The 27,075-nt window shown below is 41.6% G+C and overlaps 1 protein-coding gene and 1 long non-coding RNA gene across 2 annotated transcripts; one reads left to right on the plus strand and one right to left on the minus strand.

The window, feature by feature from the left end:
- Nucleotides 1-401: 401 nt before the first annotated feature.
- On the minus strand, nt 402-3,841 carry LOC118560602. Its single transcript, XR_004929472.1, has 2 exons — nt 3,018-3,841; nt 402-1,622 (listed from the first exon to the last, which is right to left on the minus strand). It is a non-coding gene; the product is annotated as an uncharacterized LOC118560602 (long non-coding RNA).
- A 3,978-nt stretch (nt 3,842-7,819) lies between these two features.
- LOC105923094 (ELAV-like protein 1) lies at nt 7,820-26,063 on the plus strand. The gene is made up of 8 exons (XM_036131804.1): nt 7,820-7,992; nt 8,526-8,589; nt 16,886-16,957; nt 17,036-17,207; nt 23,451-23,554; nt 24,003-24,156; nt 24,856-25,081; nt 25,191-26,063. Exons 2-8 carry the CDS (start codon nt 8,554-8,556, stop codon nt 25,507-25,509), a joined length of 1,083 nt encoding a protein of 360 aa, XP_035987697.1. The 5' UTR covers nt 7,820-7,992; nt 8,526-8,553; the 3' UTR covers nt 25,510-26,063.
- Nucleotides 26,064-27,075: the final 1,012 nt, after the last annotated feature.

Consider the following 27,075-nt stretch of genomic DNA (forward strand, 5'->3'; position numbering starts at 1 on the left):
TAACTTTTTGTTCTCTCTTTTTCTTCATAGTACACTGTAAACCCGAATAAGTTCAAAATACTCAATTTTTTTGTGGAAACCAATTACCTCAAAGTTTTTGAGTAAATAAAATAAAAAATTTAAGTTTTAATAACTTACAACTATTGCATAACTAAAAGTCAAACATTACTAACTCTCTGAAAAAAAACAATATGAGTGCACTATACTTAAATATTTATTTTAATTTGTATAATTTTTTTAATTTCTTTGAAATAATCTTTTAGGATGATATGGTACTCAAATTATTAACTTTTTTAAACTCAAAAAGTATACCATTTAATAATCAAAAAGATAATTTTAGACAACTCCAACTATTAAACTACTTTAAGTTCAGAATACTCAAACTTCTTCACACAGATGCAGAATATTTTAAATGTTTTTATTCAAATGTATTTTCTTCATAGCTGTAAACGAACACCACACACATACACATCTGTATGCGTGTGTGCAAATTCTTTGCAAATGTATTACAAAAAAAAAACAAGGATCTTCAGTGGTCAAGATCAAATATGGCATCTTAAAACCATTTATCCATGGGAATCAAACTATCAAAGGGGAACAAATGCAAATTTGTAACTATATACTCCTTATTTAGTTGTAGGAAACCGCTCATATCTTGAAAAACTCAAAATATAACCATCCACGCATGTATTACATAAAATAGGTTGTATGGTTATGATTAAATCACTGCAAATGTTTATTTTTTTATCCAAAGAAAACCCACTGGAAACTTGCACTCAGTGTAAAGGTATGGCCTTAAACCTTAAATAGTAAACTTACAGCTATGGCCATTCTATTCAAAAACAGAACTTAAGACAATAAATAACTTTAAATGAATAAATAATAAATGCAATAAATAACGTACATCTAAAGATGTAAAGTTATTGCACAGAAATGGAAAACAAAATGTAATAAAATAAAAATGTCTTTTTTTATAGATTTAAAATCTATGCTTTTTGAAAAGGGGCCAAAAATAAATGTATAAAAATAAACATTTTGTTCCATTGGTTTTCTCCTGCACTGACCCTGATGTACATCTATTTTGAGTGTTACTAAGACACACACACACACACACACTTCCAGTGCTTTAAAGTAAAGAAGGATGGTCAAACAGACGAGATTGGGTCAAGGATGAAAGAAGGAATGGTGTAGGGAAAGGAGGGAGGAACGAAAAAAGAAAAACAACAGAATGGGTCTAGGAAGAAGAAGGAAATGATGGTGGGAAGAAAAAAGAAAGGAAGGAATGGAGGACAATTACATATTGTCTACATTGACAGCAGGTCATTTTTCAAAGATAGCAGAGAAGGTTTCAGGGGTGCACCATCATCCAAACCCATGAGCAGCTTCTGAATGAAGGTGAAGGTGCCAACAAGCTTCTAGTCCAGATGCAAAGCATAAACCAGCCCAAACAGCAACACATATGCATCAGCAAAAGTGGTAATGTCCCTCATGACAAATTCATCTTCAACCACAATGGCTGTCGATATAGGACTGAAGTGAAGTGGAGATGCACTTCTTCCTCTGATCTCCGTGAGAATCCCAATGGGCGTGTTCCCGATGTCCGGCTCCTCTGATTCCTCACTCTGGAAAATGCAAAAGCACACTGTAACTATTTCTGAATACTTATACAGCTGCCAACTCAACAATGAAGTATACAGCAAAGTATTACACAGTAACAAGTTAACTCCCCCTACTATGCCTCTCTTCCTCTAATCATCCCGCGCTCCCAATGCAAACAACATAAGTTCTGTCAAAGATAACTAGTTGGTCATTTATTAGCATGTCTTTTTAATGAACGGCCCATGGTCCCGCATATGAACAGAGTCCACTGAAGTCTTCACTGCCAGGAGACGTCTATTACTCCGACTCCATGGAAGCTTTTAGTGCAGCTAAAATTGAGGTAATTTACAAAACGCAGATAAGTTTATCAAGGCAGGTAAAATATGTTGTTACTCTGAGCGCTCCCTATCCTGACAGGAATGTGAATTTACCAGCGTGCAAACACACCTGACTGAGCTCAGTTCAGCTTAGAATAAATATTAAAGACAGCTGCACATTTAACTGTGCTGCGCACAGCATGGACTCCCCACAGACATTTTAAACATCATTGTCCAGTGTACATATGGCTATATTTGTTGTCACAAACCACTATATTTACCAGAACAGCACCCACCAACACTACACACTTGTCATTCTGTGGTGCAGAGAGGCCAGGACCACTCAGGTGTTTGGGAGATTAGACTGGCTCTGAGTGGCCCAAGCTGTGGCTCTGGGAGCAGCTCCATGTGAAGACTCCTCCCAGCTGAGCAGTTTACAATGTGCTCACTCATAACATTGCGCTATGCAACAGGACTGGACCATACAGAAGACGATAGAGCATATCAATAAAATAGAAATCATATTGATCAATATAGATAATTATCAAAAAAAATTAAAATATACATTTTAAGTACAGCCCTGGTAATTGTATGCTGTTGCTTGATGATCTATTTTTAAATAAATGGATTTAAACAAAACCTTTTATTCAACCAACTTTTTACAAAAACTGTAAGTGTTAAAGAAAAAACGAACACGTGCTCTCTGAAAGTTGATAAAGCTTTCCTGGGTTTGTGATTGGTTGGGAGGATGCAATGACTGCAGTAATAACCAACAGGATAGACTAGAATGCACTGCATTTAATTGAACTTTTTATTGACCCCTGTTTTTTTAATACTGAACCACACGTCTATTGATCGATATATCATTATTGAATTATTCTTATGTGGGACCCTATAGACAGAAATGCCCCAAGATGCAATCTGGCGGTATTTAGAAAGGCTAGTTAAAAAAAAAAAAATAACCATGAATATGTCTGTGTGTATTCACGCAGCGGAGCATAGCAGGTAAACCTTCTTACAGCACCAAGGTACTTCAAAAGATCTACAAAAGTAAAAAGTGATTAGTGATGAAATCCTTTAGAAAAATATATTAAGACTTACGTTCCAAGTCTTGAAAATCTGTGTGTCCTCTTCCTGCAAGTATACTGAGAGACAAACTGAACGGATTAACATTAGTCTTCGATAATTATACAAAAACGAGCGCAATTATTATGATGACGTGAATGCCCACCTCCAAAGCAAAAAGAACGCGCCATAATTCCCTCCCTTTTCAGGCAACATCTTCCTCCAGCGACGGGGAAACAGCTCTGCCATATCGTACTAGTTACATTTTTAATCAAATATCGACCTTACTGACAGAAACACATTTATAAGGAATACAAATGTCGTCACAAAATTTTTTATCATTATTATTCTTGCACTCACTCCATGTAACACGTGTTACATGGACCGCGTGTTACGCCGAATGTGTAAAATAAGGCGCAGACAAGCAGAAAAACCGACTCCGCTGTGGCACTTACACAATTAAACCACATGCAGATGTGTTTGGAAAGACTTAACCATCATACTTACACGTTTTCTTGGCTTCAGCAACCGCTCGCTCCACTCGCTTCCCGACCGCCATGTTGGTTTGATTTTGCGTGGCTGGTTCCCGCTGACGTTTTGACGCACTGACGTCATTACGTTGCACGTCTGTGTGCATTCAAAGCTTTCGAGTAAGGCAATGATGATCACTCAGAGAGTTTAAGTAGCACAAAATTATAAATGCATCCCTCGTTCGGAACGCTTAGTAACTTTAAGTTGGGTTGACTTGATAGTGGATTTTGATTGTTTTCTTCACAATACTTTTGAGTCAGTAGTAATGTTCGGGTTTACAGTGTAGGTACACCTGGTCTGGCGTTCTGTTAACTGTGACATCATCCAGAGAAGACGGCTCACCCGCTACTACCATCTAATGTAGAACAGATTACTAGATCAATGTGTGCTTCTGTGCTTTTTTGTTTCTCTTGTTGTGTCTCTGTTCTGTCTTCTGTAACCCCAGTCGGTCGAGGCAGATGACCGTTCATACTGAGCCCGGTTCTGCCGGAGGTTTTTTTTCCCGTTAATGGGTGGTTTTTCTTCCCACTGTCGCTTCATGCTTGCTCAGTATGAGGGATTGCTGCAAAGCCATGTACAATGCAGATGACTCTTCCTGTGGCTCTACGGTTCCCCAGGAGTGAATGCTGCTTGTCGGGACTTTGATGCAATCAACTGGTTTCCTTATATAGGACATTTTTGACCAATCTGTATAATCTGACCCAATCTGTATAATATGATTGAACTTGACTTTGTAAAGTGCCTTGAGATGACATGTTTCATGAATTGGCGCTATATAAATATAATTTGATTGAATGTGATCTTAAGGTTGTGGCAGACACATTTAACACATATTTCATTGATGCAGTAAAAAACCCGACTCAGGATCTGTGACACAGACTTCAGAATCAAGTGTCCATGACCCAATGTTACCTTTTAATGAAGTAGGATAGATACCGTTTTCCTAAAACCTCACAGAGACTCTCTTATTCCAGTCATCTGCAAAATCATCAATTGGTCAATCAGTACAGGAGTTTTTTCCAGTTCTTGGAAAACAATTTTTAAAGCAGGTAACCGTTTAGATGTGTCCAATTACTGACATATTAGTATTATCCTGGCAGTGTCTAAAGTCATTGAAAATTTTATATCTAAACAAACAACATTACACTTGAATTCTATAGAAAATACATTGCATCCCAGGAAGTTTGGCTTTAGGGAAAACTATTCCACCGAGACCGCAAATAATTTATTACTGGAAAACATCAGATCCAAATATGATAAAGGGTGTAGCATCAAAAATCGTTTGATACTATCAAACATGACATTCTAATAAATAAATTGTAAAAGTATAATTTTTCACCAACTGTAATCCAGTGGTTAAAATCATATCTGGAAAATAGGAAGCAGTGTGTTAGGGTCAATAACACTACCTCTGACATAATAAATAACTGTATGGGTGTGTGGGCCCCATTTTATTTATTTTATATATGAACAATTTCCCAGACTTCTGTCCATCTGCAATATGCCAAATATATGCAGATGATACCATTATCTATCTACACTCCAAAACTAAAACTCAAGCTGCCATGGAACTATCATCTGCAATGGCATCTGTTCAAAGTTGGTTAAACCATTCATGTTTTCATTTAAATCTTGATAAAACAGTTTGAATGTACTTTACCAAGTCCCTAAAAAGGGAACCAGACCCGCCTGTTATAGCAGCAGGTAGATGGAACAGTGGTACAGGAGTACAAATATTTAGGGATTATGATTGATTCCAAACTTACATTCAAATCACAAGTGAAAAAGGTAATAAATAAAATAAAATGGAATCTAGTTACTTTCAGATACATTTGTAATAATTTAACAACTGAAGCTTCAAAGGCATATCTTAGTGTCATGATTCTCACACATCCACTACTGGTGTTATTTGAGATTTTAACTTTTTTAACTCTGGTCGGATGGCCCGTCTGGTCGTGTCGGCCCCCCCTCTTTGGGGGGCCTGGTCCGGGGGGCGCCTGGTCCGGGGGCGGGGCCGGGGGTCGGGCACAGGCAGTCGTATTGTTGAATTGTGGTGACCCCCCCCCACTTGGGATTTTTGGATGTGAATGCTATGTGGGAATGTGTGTAAAGCGTCCTTTTTTTATTTATTTTTTATTTTTTTTTTATTTTATTTATTTATTTATTTTTTTGGTGTCTGTGTGTGGCGAGTGGGGCACAAGGGAGGGATGGTGTGAATGAGTGTTTTTTTTTTTTTTTTTTTTTTTTTTTTCCCCAGGTTTGGGTTCGGTCTGCTCCCTCTCCCAAGATCATCTCAAGTCTCCGATAGGTACGGAGCCCATCCCCCCACGTCCTGCCCTCCTCCGCTGCGTTGGCGGGCGCCTTGACCCTCTGGCGCGTTGACGGTCCTCGGGTTTGGGGCGGGTTCCCGGGTGGGCGCCGGCCCATTCCCGGCGGTGGCTTCGCGGGGCCTGGCCCCCCGGGGGGCGGCCGGGGCCCCTGCCGCGGGGGCGGGGCGCCCCTGGGGCCTCTGGCCCCCAGGGCCCATGGCCAGGACCACTTCAGCGCGGCCGGCTGCCGGCGGAGCCCACGGGCTCGTCCCCGCGGCTCTTGAGGGCGTCAGCATTGTGGTGGCTGGGGGAGTTCCTCGGGGTCGTCTCTCCTCTTTCCTCAGGGGGGGGTTGCAGATTTCCTGTGAAGGCCCCTCTCGGGCGCACTGCTTTGGGGGCCCCTTTGGGAGTCCGGGGTTATGGGTTCCCTGACCCCTGCCTCTGTGCTCGGGGAAGGTGGGTCTTCGGTTCTCCACAATCACTATCAAGCCATTTCCTTCTGGATAATTTTCACCTAAACTAGTGCACTCTCACAATCTCCCACAGGTGCTGGGTCCCAGGTATTAAATGTTCACTTATATATAGAAAGGCTATAATTTATTTACTTTCTTTTACTTTTTTTTTTAGGTATCACATTACACATGTCAGCTTAAATAATAATACATATGATTTAGCAATGGTATCAAGGTGTTACACGATTGTATCTGTTGCTTTATGTCTGTTGGTTGTGCTGTTCTTTTTGTGTCTCTTTCCAGGTGATGGAGCAGACAGAGGAAGTTTTATCATTCTCTTCCTTTTATCTCTTCTTTCTTTCACCTCTTCTTTCTCTTTTTTTTCTCTTCTTGTTTTTCTTTTACTCTCCTACTTTCCCATTGTAGTGTCCATATAATTTGAAATTCTCCCTGCAGGAATCACAATAAAGCTATTTACACGCACAAATCAAGCGGAGCATTATGGCGAAAGCTGTTTGCTCCACTTGTGAAAGTAAAATCTGTCGAGCTCTATTTGGCATTAAGATATCAATTTTTATTGCCACTTTGCTAGACAGGACACTGGGGGAAAAAAAAAAAAAAAAAAAAAAAAAAAAAAAAAAGAGATTTTAACTTTTAGTTCGCTGTCATTCTTCTCTTCATAGAAGGTACACCTGGTCTGGCGTTCTGTTAGCTGTTACATCATCAGGGGAGGCAGATTCAGTTCAATTCAATTTTATTTATATAGCGCCAATTTATGAAACATCTGTATTTCCTGGTGTACCTTCTATGAAGAGAATAATGACAGAGAACAAAAAGTTAAAAGCTGGAATGACAACAACAGATCACCCGCTATTACCATCTAACATAGAAAGTACTCCTGGGTCAATGTGAGCTTCTGTGCTTTCTGTGTCTCTGCTCTGTCTTCTCTAACATAGAAAGTACTCCTGGGTCAATGTGAGCTTCTGAGCTTTCTGTGTCTCTGCTCTGTCTTCTCTAACATAGAAAGTACTCCTGGGTCAATGTGAGCTTCTGAGCTTTCTGTGTCTCTGCTCTGTCTTCTCTAAGCCCCAGTGGGTGGAGGCAGATGAGCGTTCACACTGAGCCTGGTTCTGGTTCTGCTGGAGGTTCTCCTCCCTGTTAAAGGGGAGTTTTCCTCTCCACTGTCGCTTCATGCATGCTCAGTATGAGGGATTGCTGCAAAGCCATCAACAATGCAGACGACTGTCCACTGTGGCTCTACGCTCTTTCAGGAGGAGTGAATGCTGCTTGGAGAGACTTGATGCAACCTGCTGGGTTTCCTTAGAGAGGAAACTTTCTCACCAACCTGGAGGATCTGATGGAAGCTGACTTTGGAGAGATACTTGAGATGATTTATTGTGAATTGGAGCTATAGAAATACAAATGAGTTGAATAAACAATTTTTTTTTAATGAAACCTATATTTTACGTTCGTTCAGACCAGCTGTAGTTTCCCCATCAGTCCAGTAGAGGGCAACAGTGTGCACACACGCCCTCCAATACCCCAAGAGAAGAAGCTGTATTCTCGCGATACTCTGTTCCTTTGTGTTGAGAAGAGCGTGTTCAGAGAAGCTGCAGGTTTTAAACTCCTCGGGAGAACCAGCCGAACGATCGAGCGAACCTGAAGTGGACCTCTCCACAGCCGTGGACTCATTCAGCTTTACCTGCGCCACCTGATCAGGTGAGCTCTGTCACTTAAATTAGCCGTTAGCTCCCGCCGTTAGCCTGTTAGCCGCCTGCTAGCTCAACATGCTAAACTTGAATCTTCTCACCCGCTCACGTCCGATTCCCTTCTGACCATTTTGGCTCAGTTTGCTAATTATGAACCGGGCCGCGGGGGTTTACCGTCTGTAGACCGGGACCTGGTACCGTTTAGAGCCAGATGAGTCCGTCAAACGGCGGCCCGGTTTGAAAGCAGCAGCATGAGACTGATGAGCTTAGTGACGGAGGAATGGCGGGTTCCAGGTGGACAGGTGGGGGTGATCCTAAGACTGTAAGGCGATAGTGAGGTGGGGGTGAGCTACAGCTGACCAGCCCGTTAATGAGACCTTCACCACAGCTGAACATGTCCCTGATGATCTGCAGGAACATAGATATAGACGGTCAGATGCAGTCATCGTCTCAGATCCTGAGTGAGGCAGCCATGTTGGTGTGATGACGTGAAGATCAAAGTGTTGTGAATCTCACCGCTGACCAATCAGCTTCCTCTTCCAGACAAAATCAAACTACCTGAGCAGTTTCCATGGCAGTGAGACGAGGACACATCAGGTACCTGAAGGTGAGGTCATCACTGATGTCATCACTGATGTCACATCTGCTTTGTGTTCCGTGCTAGCGGCTGTATTTGTGAAACATGAACCGCAGAGACTCATCCACCTGGTTCCTTGACCGTCACGGAGTTTCTGCTGCTGCCACTGAGTGTGTAGCTGGCCTCTCTGAGCTCAGGATACCTGTCTGCCTGATGGCCTCACTGCCGTGCACTATCAATATTATTCATCTTATGTCTGAACACCGTAAATCTAGACCTCCCTGTGTCCTGCTACATTAAAAGTACTGAAATAAATGCTCAATAAAGCATATAATTAAATAAACAATAGTTAGGCAGTAATTATACAAGGAGACAAAAGTATAAGTGTGTGTGTGTGTATATATATATATATATATATATATATATATATATATATATATATATATATATATATATATATATATATATATAAAATGTCAGTAGTTAACTCAAGATTAATCAAATATTTTATCCTTTTATTTTTGAAAGTGTAAAAGCCTATTTGGGCATTTTAAAATGCAATTTTGCAGTAAATGACACTAATAACATGCTTGTACGAAAAATATTTTTATATTTATTTTTCAAGCATTTCTCAGAATTGTAATGAAAACATGCTGGTGCCATAAAATGTTAAACTCGGGTCAATAATGGCTAAGTCACTCATCATAACATCCTGATGTTTACACAATGTGTAAATAAATATTTTATGCTGAAATATTTTTTCACCTCTTAAACAAAGATAGAAATGGTATTAAGCATTTACATATAAAGTAATACAAATTTTACATTTCAATAAAGTGACAAGTCTTATTGTGCATTTTTTCACTCTCACACATCTAATCCTGAGCTTTCACACCAACAATAATAATTTCTTTGTATATTTTTGCATGCTGTTTATATCCACATTCATAAAGTTTAAAGCCTGGAAAAAGGTTTTAAATTTCCAGATGTAACTCCAGGAACTTTATTTGGCAACGTGGTTCAGCCTTAAGGCCCATTCATAGCTCACGTAAAAGACGGATACGTGTTTCATACGTTCTGTCGATTTCGTCCGTATTTTGATACGAAAATTGGGAGCTTACGATTACGGACGAAACGGATCAATACGGAGCAATACTACCGGAAACGGTGGGGGCGCTATTGAGTTTGTAGTACAAAGTGTCAACAAAATCACGAAGAAGGTTATAATTCAGGGCTTTAAACAATGGCGGGATTCGAGGAACGACTTGCGGAGATTGTCCGCAGCAGCTACCCACACATATGATGTGTCGTGTCCGGGGCACAGGGACAAACAAAAAGTTTACTTACGGAGCAAATACAACAAAATCACGTCTTGGACCGTCGCCATGTTTGATCAATGACGAATTATTGGCACCCAGCACTGCCACCTAGAGGAAATATTGGTTATTGCGCACCTCAACGGACGGAGGTATGAAGGAGTCAACAGATAGAACGCACGGACAGAAATACGGACGTGTAGACCAATCGTAGGGTATGAATGGGCCTTAAGTTTGTCACATACAGAGACAACTAATAAGCATTAAAGTTTATGGGTTGGTTTCTGCAACGTTATCAGCGTGTAAAAACTAATTTTCAGAACCAATGTCAGCTCCAAATGGTGATCTGCTCCATGTAATCTACTTTCAGCAGTTATCACCGGTTATTGCACCGTAAACTGCAGAAAATCCAGAGTTGCTCCCTCGGCTCCTACGTCAGGATGCGCTGCAGCGCTTTGAGGCGGAGGGAGAATTCAGCTGGTTATAGTCACTGTGTCTGTAGTGCAGCAGGTCTCTTTATAACTCCTGTTTATCGTCACTTATTTTAGAGCCAAATAAGCGACTTCACTTTCAGAAACAAGCCAAAAAAGTCGGAATCCATGACTCATGAAATTTACAAGCGACTTTAGAAAAAAGAAGCTCAAAGTCACATAAAATAAGCGGATTGGGCAACAGTTAGCGTGAGTCTGTTTTGTTACAGTCTCTAGCGTTCTGTGAACTACGGAAAGCACAGAGGGTAAAAAACAGTTCAGAGACGCTGTGGGGAAAAACATTAAGGAACAGTGTTGGTGTTTTAACGCGTGATTAACGTGAAAAAAAATAATTGTCGGCGTTATGGTCTGCCAAAGTTAATGCATTTTTTCACTTTTGTAATAATTACCCTATTTATTATCTGTTAAATCTTCAATTTTATTAATTGCTTAGTTTTTGTGTATTTCTATGTATGTTTTATTTTTGTCTTTTAATTCCTTTGTATTTTATACCTTATGTCTTCAACATTTTTATTTTTGCGTTTTCCTTTTTTCTAATGAACGTTCTGCCTGTCATAACATCTGATCAATTCAATTCAATTCAATTTTATTTATATAGCGCCAAATCATGAAACATGTCATCTCAAGGCACTTTACAAAATCAAGTTCAATCATATTATACAGATTGGGTCAGATTATACAGATTGGTCAAAAATTTCCTATATAAGGAAACCAGTTGATTGCATCAAAGTCCTGACAAGCAGCATTCACTCCTGGGGAACCGTAGAGCCACAGGAAGAGTCATCTGCATTGTACATGGCTTTGCTGCAATCCCTCATACTGAGCAAGCATGAAGCGACAGTGGGAAGAAAAACCACCCATTAACGGGAAAAAAAAAAAACCTCCGGCAGAACCGGGCTCAGTATGAACGGTCATCTGCCTCGACCGACTGGGGTTACAGAAGACAGAACAGAGACACAACAAGAGAGACAAAAAAGCACAGAAGCACACATTGATCTAGTAATCTGTTCTACATTAGATGGTAGTAGCGGGTGAGCCGTCTTCTCTGGATGATGTCACAGTTAACAGAACGCCAGACCAGGTGTACCTACTATGAAGAGAAAAGAGAGAGAACAGAAAGTTAAAGCAGAAATGACAAAACATAATGCATAATTGAAGAACAGTAGAACTCAATATAGTGAGAAAATTAGATCCTGATATACTCCAGTAACCTAAGCCTATAGCAGTAAAACTATAAAGGTAGCTGAGAGTAACATGAGTCACTAGTTATAATTTTTGTCAAAAAGAAAAGTTTTAAGCCTAGTCTTAAAAGTAGACAGGGTGTCTGCCTCACGGACCAAAACTGGGAGTTGGTTCCACAGGAGAGGAGCCTGATAGCTAAAGGATCTGCCTCCCATTCTACTTTTAGAGACTCTAGGAACCACCAGCAGACCTGCAGTCTGAGAGCGAAGTGCTCTGTTAGGAACATACGGGGTAATCAGAGCTCTGATATATGATGGAGCTTGATTATTAAGGGCTTTATACGTTAGAAGGAGAATTTTAAATTCTATTCTTGATTTAACAGGAAGCCAATGAAGGGAAGCTAAAATTGGAGAAATATGATCCCTCTTGTTGATTTTCATCAGAACTCTTGCTGCAGCATTTTGGATCAGCTGAAGGCTTTGAACTGCATTTTGTGGACTTCCTGATAGTAAAGAATTACAATAGTCCAGCCTTGAAGTAACAAATGCATGGACTAGTTTTTCAGCATCACTCCTGGACAGAATGTTTCTAATCCTGGCGATATTCCGGAGGTGAAAAAAGGAAACTCTGGAAACCTGTTTAATATGGGATTTAAATGACATGTCTTGGTCAAAAATAACACCAAGATTTTTTACTTTATTACCAGAAGCCAAGTTAATGCCATCCAGATTAAGTGATTGGTTAAGAAGTTTATTTTTTGAGGACTCTGGCCCAAAGATTAAAACTTCGGTCTTGTCAGAATTTAGATGCAGGAAATTTAAAGTCATCCAGCTTTTGATGTCATCAAGACATGACTGCAGTCGAAGTAACTGATTGGATTCATCAGGATTTATGGATAAATATAGCTGAGTATCATCAGCATAACAGTGGAAATTAATCCCATGCTGTCTGATAATTTTGCCTATCGGAAGCATATATATAGTAAATAGAATTGGTCCAAGGACTGAACCCTGTGGTACTCCACAGGTGACCCTAGAGTTTGAGGAAGATTTATTATTAACATGAACAAATTGGAATCTGTCTGACAGATAAGATTTAAACCAGCCTAATGCTTTTCCCTTAATCCCTACAGTATGCTCAAGTCTTTGTAGGAGAATATTGTGATCAACTGTATCAAATGCAGCACTGAGATCTAACAGGACAAGTACAGACACAAGTCCATTATCTGAGGCCATGAGAATATCATTAGTGACCTTCACCAGAGCTGCTTCAGTGCTATGATGAGCTCTGAAGCCTGACTGAAACTCCTCAAGTAGGTCATTACTTTGTAAATGTTCACAAAGTTGATTAGCAACTACTTTCTCAAGAATTTTAGATAAGAAAAGAAGATTAGATATAGGTTTGTAATTTACTAACTCATCTTGATCAAGAGAAGGTTTCTTAAGTAAAGGTTTAATAACAGCTACTTTAAAAACCTGTGGTACATATCCATTAACAAGGATAGATTAATCATGTCTAAAATAGGACCACTGATCAGAGGGAATACCTCCTTAAACAACTTGGTTGGGATTGGGTCTAACATACAGGTAGAAGGTTTAGATGAAGCTAAACTTTTAGATAGCTCAGAAAGCTCTACTGCTTTTAAACAGTTCAAACACTGCGCAGATTCTAAAGATTCCTCCGATGCTGCCTCACTTACTGAGGACGAGGTAATCATGTTTGGGAGGATGCCAATTATTTTATTTTTAATGGCATCAATTTTATTTATGAAGAATCCCATAAAATCATTACTGCTAAGAGCTAAGGGAATGGATGGATCAACAGAGCTGTGGCTCTGGGTAAGTTTGGCAACTGTACTAAAGAGAAATCTAGGATTATTTTTATTCTCTTCAATTAATGATGAAAAATATGCTACTCTAACTCTGCGGAGGGTCTTGTTATACAACAAATAATAAACTCAACTATTAACTCAAATCAAATAATAAACACGTCCCTTCTGTCAGGAGTTTTCCTCCAGTCCCTAAAAACAGCAATTATCAAACCACTGCTGAAAAAGAACAATTTAGACAAACTTCTCCTCCAGAACTTCAGGCCCATCTCAAACCTCCTTTATCAGTAGATTATAGAAAAATCTGAGTTTCAACAATTAAACACCTTCTTAACAACGACCAGCTGCTTTGATGTTCTCCAGTCAGGTTTCCTCACCACAGAGCAGAGACCGCCCTGATCAAGGTGCTGGTTCTGTTGGACCTCAGAACCTCAGTGCTGGTTCTGGTGGACCTCAGAACCACCGTGCTGGTTCTGATGGACCTCAGAACCTCAGGGCTGGTTCTGTTGGACCTCAGTGCTGGTTCTAACCCTAACCCAAACATAGAAATTAATATAAAATGATCAGTAGATTATAGAAAAATCTGAGTTTCAACAATTAAACACCTTAACAACGACCAGCTGCTTTGATGTTCTCCAGTCAGGTTTCCTCACCACAGTACAGAGACCGCCCTGATCAAGGTGTTTGATGACATCCATAGAAATACAGACTGTGGAAGAACCACCGTGCTGGTTCTGTTGGACCTCAGAACCTCAGTTCTGGTTTTGATGGACCTCAGAACCTCAGTGCTGGTTCTGATGGACCTCAGTGCAGCATTGATGCTGTTGATCACTCCATCCTGTTAGAACATCTGGAGAACTGGGTCGGCCTCTCTGCTGCAGCTCTCCACTGGTTTAAATCCTACTTAAAGGACTTTTAGTGTCAGCAGGTAACTTTACATCAGAGACGACATAAATCACATGTGGGGTTCCCCATGGTTCCATCCTGGGTTCCTCCTGTTCTAGATCTACCTGCTCCTCTAGCTCAGATCATAAACATCATCAGCTACCATCACTATGCAGACGACACACAGCTCTACATCACCATGTCACCAGGTGACTATGAACCAGTTCAGCCTCTGAGGAAATAGAAGAAATCAATGCAGGAGGAGACTAAATGTTCTTTAACTGAATAAAAACTAGACTAAGAACGTAGAGAACATGGACCCGGTTCTGAAGTCCTCACTAAGACTAAAAACGTAGAGAACATGGACCCGGTTCTGAATTAGCACCTAAATCCATCACAGACTTGTTATCAGGGCATCAACCCTCCAGACCACTCAGGTCTTCTGGCTCCAGCCTGCTCTGCAGAACCAGAACCAGAACCAGACATGGAGAAGCAGCATTTAGTTCCTATGCTCCACTGATCTGGAACAAACTTCCAGAAAACTGTAAAGTTCCTTTAAATCAAGGCCAAAGCCGTTTGTTTAGCGCTGCCTTTAAATGTTAACGTTTTAGTTTAACTCTTTTATCTCCACTCTGAGCTTTGCTCTGTAACCTTTTCTTCGTTCTGGTCATGTTGAGCACTTGAAATGAGGAGGCGTGTGTCTTAAAGAGACAACATCTACTTGTGGCTTTGAAAGTGCATATGATTTTGCAATGCATTGTGGGATGCACTTACCATTTTCCAGGGCTGATTCGGGTGCTGTGAAAGAAATGCAGAATGGTTGAAAATGAACCATATCCTAGAGAAAGGCGGTAGACTAGGAGACAAGCTAGAACCTGTTCTGGAGGTCCACCTTCACCTGCTTTCAGCAACACTCCTGAAGAAGTCCACAGCTCACCCAGATGATGTGGAGAAGGTTGAGAAGACTGGAAGCACAGAGAGTAGCGGCGACACACCGGGGAGACTGAGCTGACCGGCTGGCTGACGTCCTCACAGACACTTTAACTCCTCACAGACACTTTAACTCCTCGCAGACACCTTTAACTCCTCACAGACACTTTAACTCCTCGCAGACACTTTAACTCCTCGCAGACACCTTTAACTCCTCACAGACACTTTAACTCCTCACAGACACTTTAACTCCTCGCAGACACTTTAACTCCTCGCAGACACTTTAACTCCTCGCAGACACTTTAACTCCCCACAGACACTTTAACTCCTCACAGACACTTTAACTCCTCACAGACACTTTAACTCCTCACAGACACTTTAACTCCTCACAGACACTTTAACTCCTCACAGACACTTTAACTCCTCACAGACACTTTAACTCCTCACAGACACTTTAACTCCCCCACAGACACTTTAACTTCCTCACAAGACACTTTAAACTCCTCCACAGACACCTTTAACTCCCTCACAGACACTTAAACTCCTCGCAGACACCTTTAACTCCTCACAGACACCCTTTAACTCCTCAGCAGACACTTATACTCCTCACGACAACTTCTAACCTCCTCACAGACACCTTTAACTCCTCACAGACACCTTTAACTCCTCGCAGACACTTTATCTCCTCACAGACACTTTAACTTCCTTCAGCAGACACTTTAACTCCTCGCAGACACTTTACTCCTCGCAACACCTTAACCTCCTCCGAGGACACTTTCAAACTCCTCGCAGACACTTTAACTCCTCGCAGACACTTTAACTCCTCGCAGACCCTTTAACTCCTCGCAGACACTTTAACTCCCTCGCATGACACTTTAACTCCCTCGCCAGACCACCTTTAACTCCTCACAGACACTTTAACTCTTCGCAGGGACACCTTTAACTCCTCAGCAGACACTTTAACTCCTCGCAGACACTTTAACTCCTCGCAGACACCTTTAACTCCTCACAGACACTTTAACTCCTCGCAGACACTTTAACTCCTCGCAGACACTTTAACTCCTCGCAGACACTTTAACTCCCCACAGACACTTTAACTCCTCACAGACACTTTAACTCCTCGCAGACACTTTAACTCCCCACAGACACTTTAACTCCTCGCAGACACTTTAACTCCTCGCAGACACTTTAACTCCTCGCAGACACTTTAACTCCTCGCAGACACTTTAACTCCTCACAGACACCTTTAACTCCTCGCTGGTCCAGGATGTGCTCCTTCCTGTTTCCAGACTGCAGACCAGAGCCCAGACAGCCACCACCTCATCTGCAGGGTCCAGACTCCACAACAGCTCCATTCCTCCCGTCACCAGACTCCTAACCCCCCCCCCCCCCCCCTGCATACAGAGCTATTCGTGTTACTTGGTCTCTGGGAACTCTGCTGTAATAAATGGACCGTCGTCTGGTCATTATTCCCATCGGCTCTCACAGAACTTTCTGCACATAGAAAAAGTTTTTTTGGATTTGCTGCTGTATGCTTGAGAAATACCTTCAGGTATATTTAGAATATTTCTTTTTGTCTTCTGTTTTCACTCGAGGCCTTGCAGCAATGTTTTGCTGAAGAGTTGGTGTGAATGTGCAGCTGAACGACAGTGAGGTCTAATTCCAGCTCTAAACTCCTACCTGTGTGTGTTCAGGTGTGTGAGGTCCAGCCCACTCAAGGTGAAGGCAGAGACGCACAGATTTCCTCCAAAGGAGCGACTGTGAAGGTAAATGCCGCTCTCTGATTGGCTCCCTTTGTTTTGCTGTTACCTGACCGCTCTCCACCTGTGATGGCGTGAGCTCAGGAGCTGTACGATAACGGCTTCGCAGAGGCCATGATGGAGGAGGACGACGACTCTCGGACCAACCTGATCGTGAACTACCTGCCGCAGAGCATGAGTCAGGACGAGCTGCGCAGCCTCTTCAGCAGCGTCGGCGAGGTGGAGTCAGCCAAGCTGATCCGCGACAAAGTGGCAGGTAACCCTAGCAACAGACCCTCCCGGCTGCAGTACTGGTGGAGGACTGTAGGGGTGCTGTTGAGTTGAAGCGTTTAACTGTTATTCCACACTTTCACATCATTGATATGATCTTAACTTCAAAGATGATCAGAGTAAATAGAAAAAGCAGCTTTAAAAGTTGTCCAACATGGCTCTATGTGAAGAAGACTTCCTGGATCAACTTAAACCCGTTTTTCCACCAGTATGTGAAGTCTGGCTGGGAACCTTCAGCCTTCTGGTTCTGTCCCACTTCAACACCTGCTTTTTGGTCTCTGCTTTTACAGTTTTTGTTTCTCTCAGCTTTATTTTTTCTTTCAGTTTAGTTTTAAAAAGCGTTTTTTTTTTTTTTCTTTTTCACATTGTGATTTTTTTTATACTAAAATATCTCTCTAAATATTTCAAAACATTGTGATTTTTTTAAGTTATTTTAATTCCTGGATGACTTATTTTTTTCTTGTTGAAGATGTAATGTTTTAGATTTTTGCTGCAGCTCCCACAGGTTCTGATGGGAGTCCTTCAGGCCGAACCGGGTCTTCTGTTTAAGCAGTCACAGAACTTAGATTTTTTTTGGTCTTTGTTAAAAACATTTCCACATGTCATTATTTTTCCAGTTGTAAACGTTTCAGAAAATGTTTGAAAAGATGTTTTGTTCTGAGCAAGCCTAGAAAACGGAGCAATGTTTCTGTCAGTAATCGACTCTTCTGACGAAGCAAAGTATCAGTCAGCCCGGGTCCAGTTACCGGGGAACCATCTCAGGAAAAAGTGCTTTGTAGAGATTATCCCGTTTCCCCGAGGAGTGCCTAGCAGGTGGGCTCTTGTTTTACTAACGTCCTCTTGCAGCCGAGTTTTAGTGATTAAAAAAAAAAGTCAGAAATAAATCAGATTTTTCAGAAATCCAGTCATTAAAGGGTACCTCACCCCAAACCAGAGCCTGACTCCGCCCATATCTAATAAAGGAGGTGGTGACTGGCAGACCAGGAAAGATGACGGGTTGAGGGCTGGGCTACTAGAACAAGGTAAATAAATGCTAAATAAACTAAATTAATGCTAAGGTAATAAACCACTAACCTGAAAATCAATAGATTGTAAAACTCACTGTGCCAACTTGCTATGGAGGAATGTACGAGATGGAGCTGCTCTTGTACGCCACAGCAGGGGATTTTGATGCTGTGATGTGAGAGATAGAGACACAAGGTGCCTGAAAAATGTACCAAGACAACTAGACCCTGTTCTGGATGTTTATCTGGAAGAAATCTGTAGGATTCAATTCAATTCAATTTTATTTATATAGCGCCAAATCATGAAACATGTCATCTCAAGGCACTTTACAAAGTCAAGTTCAATCATATTATACAGATTGGGTCAGATTATACAGATTGGTCAAAAATGTCCTATATAAGGAAATCAATTGATTGCATCAAAGTCCCGACAAGCAGCATTCACTCCTGGGGAAGCGTAGAGCCACAGGGAGAGTCATCTGCATTGTACATGGCTTTGCTGCAATCCCTCATACTGAGCAAGCATGAAGCGACAGTGGGAAGAAAAACCACCCATTAACGGGAAGGAAAAACCTCCGGCAGAACCGGGCTTAGTATGAACGGTCATCTGCCTCGACCGACTGGGGTTACAGAAGACAGAACAGAGACACAACAAGAGAAACAAAAAAGCACAGAAGCACACATTGATCTAGTAATCTGTTCTACATTAGATGGTAGTAGCGGGTGAGCCGTCTTCTCTGGATGATGTCATAGTTAACAGAACGCCAGACCAGGTGTACCTACTATGAAGAAAAAGAGAGAGAACAAAAAGTTAAAGCAGAAATGACAACACATAATGCATAATTGAAGAACAGTAGAACTCAATAGAGTGAGAAAATTAGATCCTGATATACTCCAGTAGCCTAAGCCTATAGCAGTAAAACTATAAAGGTAGCTGAGAGTAACATGAGTCACTAGTTATAATTTTAGTCAAAAAGAAAAGTTTTAAGCCTAGTCTTAAAAGTAGACAGGGTGTCTGCCTCACGGACCAAAACTGGGAGTTGGTTCCACAGGAGAGGAGCCTGATAGCTAAAGGATCTGCCTCCCATTCTACTTTTAGAGACTCTAGGAACCACCAGCAGACCTGCGGTCTGAGAGCGAAGTGCTCTGTTAGGAACATACGGGGTAATCAGAGCTCTGATATATGATGGAGTTTGATTATTAAGGGCTTTATACGTTAGAAGAAGAATTTTAAATTCTATTCTTGATTTAACAGGAAGCCAATGAAGGGAAGCTAAAATTGGAGAAATATGATCCCTCTTGTTGATTTTCATCAGAACTCTTGCCGCAGCATTTTGGATCAGCTGAAGACTTCGAACTGCATTTTGTGGACTTCCTGATAGTAAAGAATTACAATAGTCCAGCCTTGAAGTAACAAATGCATGGACTAGTTTTTCAGCATCACTCCTGGACAGAATGTTTCTAATTTTGGCGATATTCCGGAGGTGAAAAAAGGAAACTCTGGAAACCTGTTTAATATGGGATTTAAATGACATGTCTTGGTCAAAAATAACACCAAGATTTTTTACTTTATTACCAGAGGCCAGGTTAATGCCACCCAGATTAAGTGATTGGTTAAGAAGTTTATTTTTTGAGGACTCTGGCCCAAAGATTAAAACTTCGGTCTTGTCAGAATTTAGATGCAGGAAATTTAAAGTCATCCAGCTTTTGATGTCATCAAGACATGACTGCAGTCGAAGTAATTGATTGGATTCATCAGGATTTATGGATAAATATAGCTGAGTGTCATCAGCATAACAGTGGAAATTAATCCCATGCTGTCTGATAATTTTGCCTATCGGAAGCATAAATATAGTAAAGAGAATTGGTCCAAGGACTGAACCCTGTGGTACTCCACAAGTGACCCTAGAGTTTGAGGAAGATTTATTATTAACATGAACAAATTGGAATCTGTCTGACAGATAAGATTTAAACCAGCCTAATGCTTTCCCCTTAATCCCTACAGTATGTTCAAGTCTTTGTAGGAGAATATTGTGATCAACTGTATCAAACGCAGCACTGAGATCTAACAGGACAAGTATAGACACAAGTCCATTATCTGAGGCCATGAGAACATCATTAGTGACCTTCCCCAGGGCTGTTTCAGTGCTATGATGAGCTCTGAAGCCTGACTGAAACTCCTCAAGTAGGTCACTACTTTGTAAATGTTCACAAAGTTGATTAGCAACTACTTTCTCAAGAATTTTAGATAAGAAAAGAAGATTAGATATAGGTCTGTAATTTACTAACTCATCTTGATCAAGAGAAGGTTTCTTAAGTAAAGGTTTAATAACAGCTACTTTAAAAACCTGTGGTACATATCCATTTACTAAGGATAGATTAATCATGTCTAAAATAGTGCCACTGATCAGAGGGAATACCTCCTTAAACAACTTGGTTGGGATTGCGTCTAACATACAGGTAGAAGGTTTAGATGAAGCTAAAATTTTAGATAGCTCAGAAAGCTCTACTGCTTCTAAACAGTTCAGACACTGCGCAGATTCTAAAGATTCTTCCAATGCTGCCTCACTTATTGAGGACGAGGTAATCATGTTTGGGAGGATGCCAATTATTTTATTTTTAATGGCATCAATTTTATTTATGAAGAATCCCATAAAATCATTACAACTAAGAGCTAAGGGAATGGATGGATCAACAGAGCTGTGGCTCTGGGTAAGTTTGGCAACTGTACTAAAGAGAAATCTAGGATTATTTTTATTCTCTTCAATTAATGATGAAAAATATGCTGCTCTAACTCTGCGGAGGGTCTTGTTATACAACAATAGTCTGTCCCTCCAGATTAAGTAGGATTCCTCTTGGTGTGTAGAGCGCCATTTTCTCTCCAATTTCCTAACATTGTGCTTCAAGGAACGCAGCTCTGAATTAAACCAAGGAGCCAGCTTCCTGTGAATAATCACCTTCTTTTTCAAGGGAGCTACATTGTCTAATGCAGAACGCAATGAGGATCAGTGGCATTGATCCATAGGAGCACGATAACTGGAGAAAGAATTTACATGACCTGTCACCGCTGCCATTCTCAGAAGCTGAGCTTGTATACTAACTCACCATTGAAGTTAGTTTTTAAATCAGCTAATAATTCAGAAATGTTCAGGGTCAAAGCAACTTTGGGTCCAGGACCTGTGAAGTTTTCAGAGGTACGTAAACAGCACGCCCTTGCCTCACAGTGCTCCTCCTCAGCTCTGCTGTCTGCAGGACAAATGTTTGAAATTATTTTAGCCACTCTGCATTTATGTGGGTAATATTTAGGAGCACATTGGTTAATTTATTTATGAAGCAGGGAATCTTTCCCGAAGGAGCTCCTTTACTTTGTCTGTTGCCCTTAGCAGGCTAGGCTAGTGCTAACAGTGCTGTGTGAAACAGCATAACAGGCTTAGAGAAAGACACGTGCCTGTTAATACTTGGTTATAATGAAATATCACACATAACCGCCATGGAGTGAGGGCAATTTATGATGTAATGTCTAAATTAATATCCTATGCTTGGAGAAAAGAGAGGCTTTCCATTACCCCTACTTTTTATGCTAGCCTCAGCTGGCTAGGCTAGCGCTAGCAGGCTGCTAAGATCCGTGTAAAATAGTTCAGGCTTTGATTCAAATTTACCAGTCTGAAAATGCCCTGAACACAAACGTATCGGGATATGGCTAGGCTAGCGCTAGCGGCCTGAGATATGGCTAGCACTAGCGGCCTGAGATATGGCTAGATTAGCACTAGCGGCCTGAGATATGGCTAGACTAGCACTAGCGGCCTGGAATGTGGTTACACTAGTGTTAGCGGCCTAAGATATGGCTAGGCTAGCGCTAGCGGCCTGGGATATGGCTAGTGCTAGCGGCCTGGGATATGGCTAGACTAGCACTAGCGGCCTGAGATATGGCTAGACTAGCGCTAGCGGCCTGGAATGTGGTTACACTAGTGCTAGCGGCCTGGGATATGGCTAGATTAGCGGTAGCGGCCTGGGATATGGCTAGACTAGCGCTAGCGGCCTGGGATATGGCTAGACTAGCGCTAGCGGCCTGAGATATGCCAGACTAGCGGGTCAGGGTTAGCAAACTCGCTGTTATTTCCTCCCACAGACCCAAGTCTGTCCATGTTGACAGGACCATCTACCCCATCAGCTGGTCCCTTCGTTGCTGCTGCAGATACTTGCTCTGTTCATGTTGTCTGACAGAACTTTTCTGGACTTATAAAATGTCTCTTTGATTTGCTGCTACATTCCTGACAAATACTGATATTTATTATGTTCCGTTTTACTGCTCAAATGTACATTATGAATGTGCAGCTGAGCAGCAATAACCTTGTTTCTGTTTTTATGGTAACTGGAAATCTCCTGGTCTGAGCAGATTTTGAAACAGATGAACTATGAAGGCAGCTCCTTCCAACCAATCAGCTGTTAGGAACCACCCAGCTGTCCAATCGGCTGTTAGGAACCACCCAGCTGTCCAATCGGCTGTTAGGAACCACCCAGCTGTCCAATCGGCTGTTAGGAACCACCCAGCTGTCCAATCGGCTGTTAGGAACCACCCAGCTGTCCAATCGGCTGTTAGGAACCACCCAGCTGTCCAATCGGCTGTTAGGAACCACCCAATCACACAGAGCTAGACAGAGAGGGCATCGACAGGAAGTATCCTGATGCGGAGGACCCTCAGACAGGATTGGCCAGTTGGTGTTTTATCAGTGGTACAGGAGTTGGGGAGTTTGTCCTGCAATTGGAGGGTTGTCGGTTCGATCCCCCGCTCTGACCGTCTGCCGTTGTGTCCTTGGCCAAGACATTTCACCTGCATTGCCTGCTGCCAGTGGTCTGTCAGCCTCTGTCAGTCTGCTCACCACCGTCAGGGTGTGGATGTGTAAAGCACTTTGGGGTCGTCGGACTAGTTAAAGCGCTAAACAAGTACAAGCCATTAACCATTTATTTTAGAGGGGTGGTATTGAGCGTTGGTTAAATCAGATAACCAGGAGTTAACCATTTTAAGTTGAACCTGCTGAGTAGCTCCCACCTCCGTCCAGTACTGTTGTTTTTTTTAAGCTCTGGAGGCTGAACTCCGTTTTCTTGGTTTGTTCAGAACACCAGAACCTTTTTGTCTTTGTTTTATGAACACTGTTTCTCAGAATGTGATGGCTGTAAAAGAGAGTTTTGCTGTTATTTTGTTGTTTTCCTTTGTGTTTCTCTAGGCCACAGTTTAGGTTACGGCTTTGTTAACTTTGTTAACCATAGTGATGCAGAGAGGGCTATCAGTACCCTCAATGGCCTGAGGCTACAGTCTAAAACTATCAAGGTAACGCGCCACAGGTGCTCTTTGATTTTTCTTTTTCAACTGATAGATGTGTTATTTTTCCTGGACAGTAGAGGGCGCTCTCAGCTGCAGCGTCTGAAGAGTGAAGGTATTTTGTTTGCTGTTCTGACACACGTCAGCACTGAACGTGTCACTTCCTTCAGTTCAGTGAGATGATGTGCCAAGACTTTAATTTTAAAAAATGGATGCTTTTATTTTTGAAAAACTCAACATAACATGTTTTTTATTTGGTTTTTAAAACAAATATGGATAAGTGTAAACTTTCTTTTTACTGTTGATTTGAAATTTCAAATATCCTGTTTATTTTATTTGGACATTGAATGTAACTGTATGTTTTATTTTGAATGTTCCCTGTATTTTATTTCTTTTATTTCAATATTTTTGTCTGGTGAAGATGACAAGCTGAAGCCTTCCTTTCTCCTTCCTCCAGGTCTCGTTTGCCCGCCCGAGTTCAGACACGATTAAAGATGCAAACCTTTACATCAGCGGTCTCCCCAGAACGCTGAGCCAGCAAGACCTGGAGGACATGTTCTCCTCGTTTGGACGCATCATTAACTCCAGAGTTCTGGTGGACCAGGCCTCAGGTCAGGCTAAGGCTGCTCCTTAAATCCTTACTGCATGTAGCTTCAGACAAAGAAACGGCCGGCTGGAAGCCTTCTGGGAAAACAAATGCCTCTCTGCAAGTTCTTCTTAATTTTTAAAAGTTCAAGGTTTTATAAGAAAAACACTTCTAAAGCTTTAACGGTAGAGTCTGCGATTTTTCTGGAAGTCTCCCAAAGTCCATTTTAGAATAACGGCGTTAGACCGTCTTTCCTGCTCCTCCGCTCCTCAGGGGGATCGCCTGGGGAAAAAAATCTCCCAAATCCACTCTGCTCTATTTTCTTTCTGCATATGATTGAGGTGTTTGTGCCGTAACGCATTTGCCCACAGCGGGCATGTTGTGATTAAAAGTTGGTTAGCCACGGTGCTAGGCTCTGCTAGCTGGCTGCATTTCTTCTCATCCACTCAGGTAGCAGGCAGCTAGCAGAGCAGAGACTTCTTAGCAGAAAACATTGAAGCACAGACGCAGCTTATGGATCGGAAATGTCTGTAGGTTGGATCAGAATTAAAATAAGTTGGTGTCGGAGTCCAATGCCGATACTGGGTCAGATCGTCCCGTCCCTAATTTGGACATAAAGCATCTACAAAATGTCTTTGTTAAGGTTAGATGCTAGTGGTCTTAAAATGTTTGTGGGTCAAAACGGTACTTTTAAACAAGCGCCGTCTTCTGATTGGTTGCTTAGGTCTCTCCCGGGGCGTGGCCTTCATTCGTTACGACAAGAGGGCCGAGGCTGAGGACGCAGTCAAACACCTGAATGGTCACGTACCGCCCGGCAGCTCCGAGCCAATCAATGTCAAGTTTGCTGCCAACCCCAATCAGACCAGGAACTCCATCGTGATGGCGCAGACGTACCACAACCAGTCGCGCCGCTTCGGGGGCCCGGTCCATCATCAGGCCCAGAGGTTCAGGTGAGTGAGCAGATTGTTGCTGTAGCTCAGCTGAAACGGACTCTTCTGGTTGGCTGCTCGTCTACAACTTGAGGTTTCATGTGTCTAATCACTTCCTGTTTGCCTCCAGGTTCTCTCCAATGACTGCTGACCACATGGGTACAGGAGGCGGAGCCTCTGCGAGCCCAACCTCTGGTTGGTGCCTGTTCATCTATAACCTGGGCCAGGATGCAGATGAGGGAATGCTGTGGCAGATGTTTGGGCCGTTCGGCGCCGTGGTCAACGTTAAAGTGATCCGAGACTTCAACACCAACAAGTGCAAAGGGTTCGGTTTTGTTACCATGGCGAACTACGAGGAGGCCGCCATGGCCATCCACAGCCTGAATGGGTACCAGCTGGGGGACAAAGTCCTGCAGGTGTCCTTCAAGAGCAACAAGGGACACAAGTAAGCAGGCAGCTGCAGTGGGTGGGCGCGGCTCATATGTGGTAGTTGTTTTTCTTCCTCGTTTTTTCTATTAGCATGCACAGCTTCTTATTTTTCTGCTGAAAGTCGTTCTGAGACAACTGGTTGGACCTTCAGACCTCTGTCCTCAGTGTTTGTCCTGCAGGCTGACCGGCCGCTGAAGGTCTAAACCTCAAATGTTCTGCAGAGATGGTTGAAAGTCAGAGTTTCAGCCTCGGTTTTCTGATATTTTTTTTTTTTTAGAAAGTGATGGTCAATTTTATGTGAAAGAGTTCCACCCAGGATACGTCAGCAGTCATTAAATTACTCAATGTTTATCTGATGTGGTTTAATAAAACACCGTCTGGGCTGTAAGGACTTCTGAGGAGATTCTGACTTGGTGTGAGTGGAAAAATCTTCGGCTCTTTGTACAAATCATTTAAAACAAGCAGAACACGTGAAAGACATGCCAAACTTTTCTCTTCTTTAATGTTTGCTTTATTTTGGCCTCAGTGTGATATTGACTGTTTATTCAATAATAAATCTGTTCATGTAAAGGATGAAGTGATGTATGAAGCATTTATTTACATTCAGCTGTCATGAATATAAATTTTATTTCATCTTTGAATGGATCTGAACAAGGATTTAAAGGAACAACATGCATGTTAATTCAGTTAAAGCACTTTACGAAGCCAAAATTCATTCAGAGAAGACGAAGCTCAGATCGATCAAAGGGAACCTGTTTAAATCCAAATAACCATGTAATAATCATGAATGGATCAACTTTATAAAGCCCTTAAAAACAGCAGACACTGCAACGTACTGAACGATTAAACATTTTAATTTAGAAATAATAAAAATGGAAATAAATAGTCTGAGTGACTGTTAAGAGCAGATTAAAAAAAACGTCTTGAAGCTTTTCTAATTTGCAGCAGCAAAGCGGGGGACTTTTAAAGTAAACTAAATATGGACAGGCAACCAGTGCAGACAGGACACAAGTATTTGCTCACCTGCCTCGATATACCGAGGCTGAAAATGGCGATTTGGACACATTTGGTTGTTATGGCCACAGACATTTTTTTTTCCAGTGTCCTGTCTAGCAATGTGGCAATAGGAATTGATGTCTCAATGCCAAATAGAGCTCGACAGATTTTGCTTTCACAAGTGGAACGAACAGCTTTCGCCAGTGCTCCACTTGATTTATGCATGTAAATAGCTTTATTCCTGCAGGGAGAATTTCAAATTATATTGACACTACAATGGAAGAGTAAAGGAAGAATAAGAGGAGGAAAAAAATGAAAGAAGAGGTGAAAGAAAGAAGAGATAAAAGGAAGAAAATGATAAAACGTCCTCATCACCTGGAAAGAGAGACACAAAAAGAACAGCACAACCAACAGACATAAAGCAACAGATACAATAGAGTAACACCTTTATGCCATTGCTAAATTATATGTATTATTATTTAAGCTAACATGTGTAAAGTGATACCTGAAAAAAGAAAGTGAAAGAAAAATAAATAAATTACAGCCTTTCTGTATATAAGTGAACATTTAATACCTGGGACCCTGCACCT

The sequence above is a fragment of the Fundulus heteroclitus genome, unplaced genomic scaffold (genome assembly GCF_011125445.2).
Source record: "Fundulus heteroclitus isolate FHET01 unplaced genomic scaffold, MU-UCD_Fhet_4.1 scaffold_46, whole genome shotgun sequence".
Classification (NCBI taxonomy): domain Eukaryota; kingdom Metazoa; phylum Chordata; class Actinopteri; order Cyprinodontiformes; family Fundulidae; genus Fundulus; species Fundulus heteroclitus.

Coding starts and splice junctions, on each gene's coding strand:
- LOC105923094 (XM_036131804.1), top strand. CDS start 8,554: ATGGCAGTGAGACGAGGACACATCAGGTACCTGAAG. Junction 8,590..16,885: donor GACACATCAGGTACCTGAAG/GTGAGGTCATCA, acceptor GTGTGTGTTCAG/GTGTGTGAGGTCCAGCCCAC. Junction 17,208..23,450: donor GATCCGCGACAAAGTGGCAG/GTAACCCTAGCA, acceptor GTGTTTCTCTAG/GCCACAGTTTAGGTTACGGC.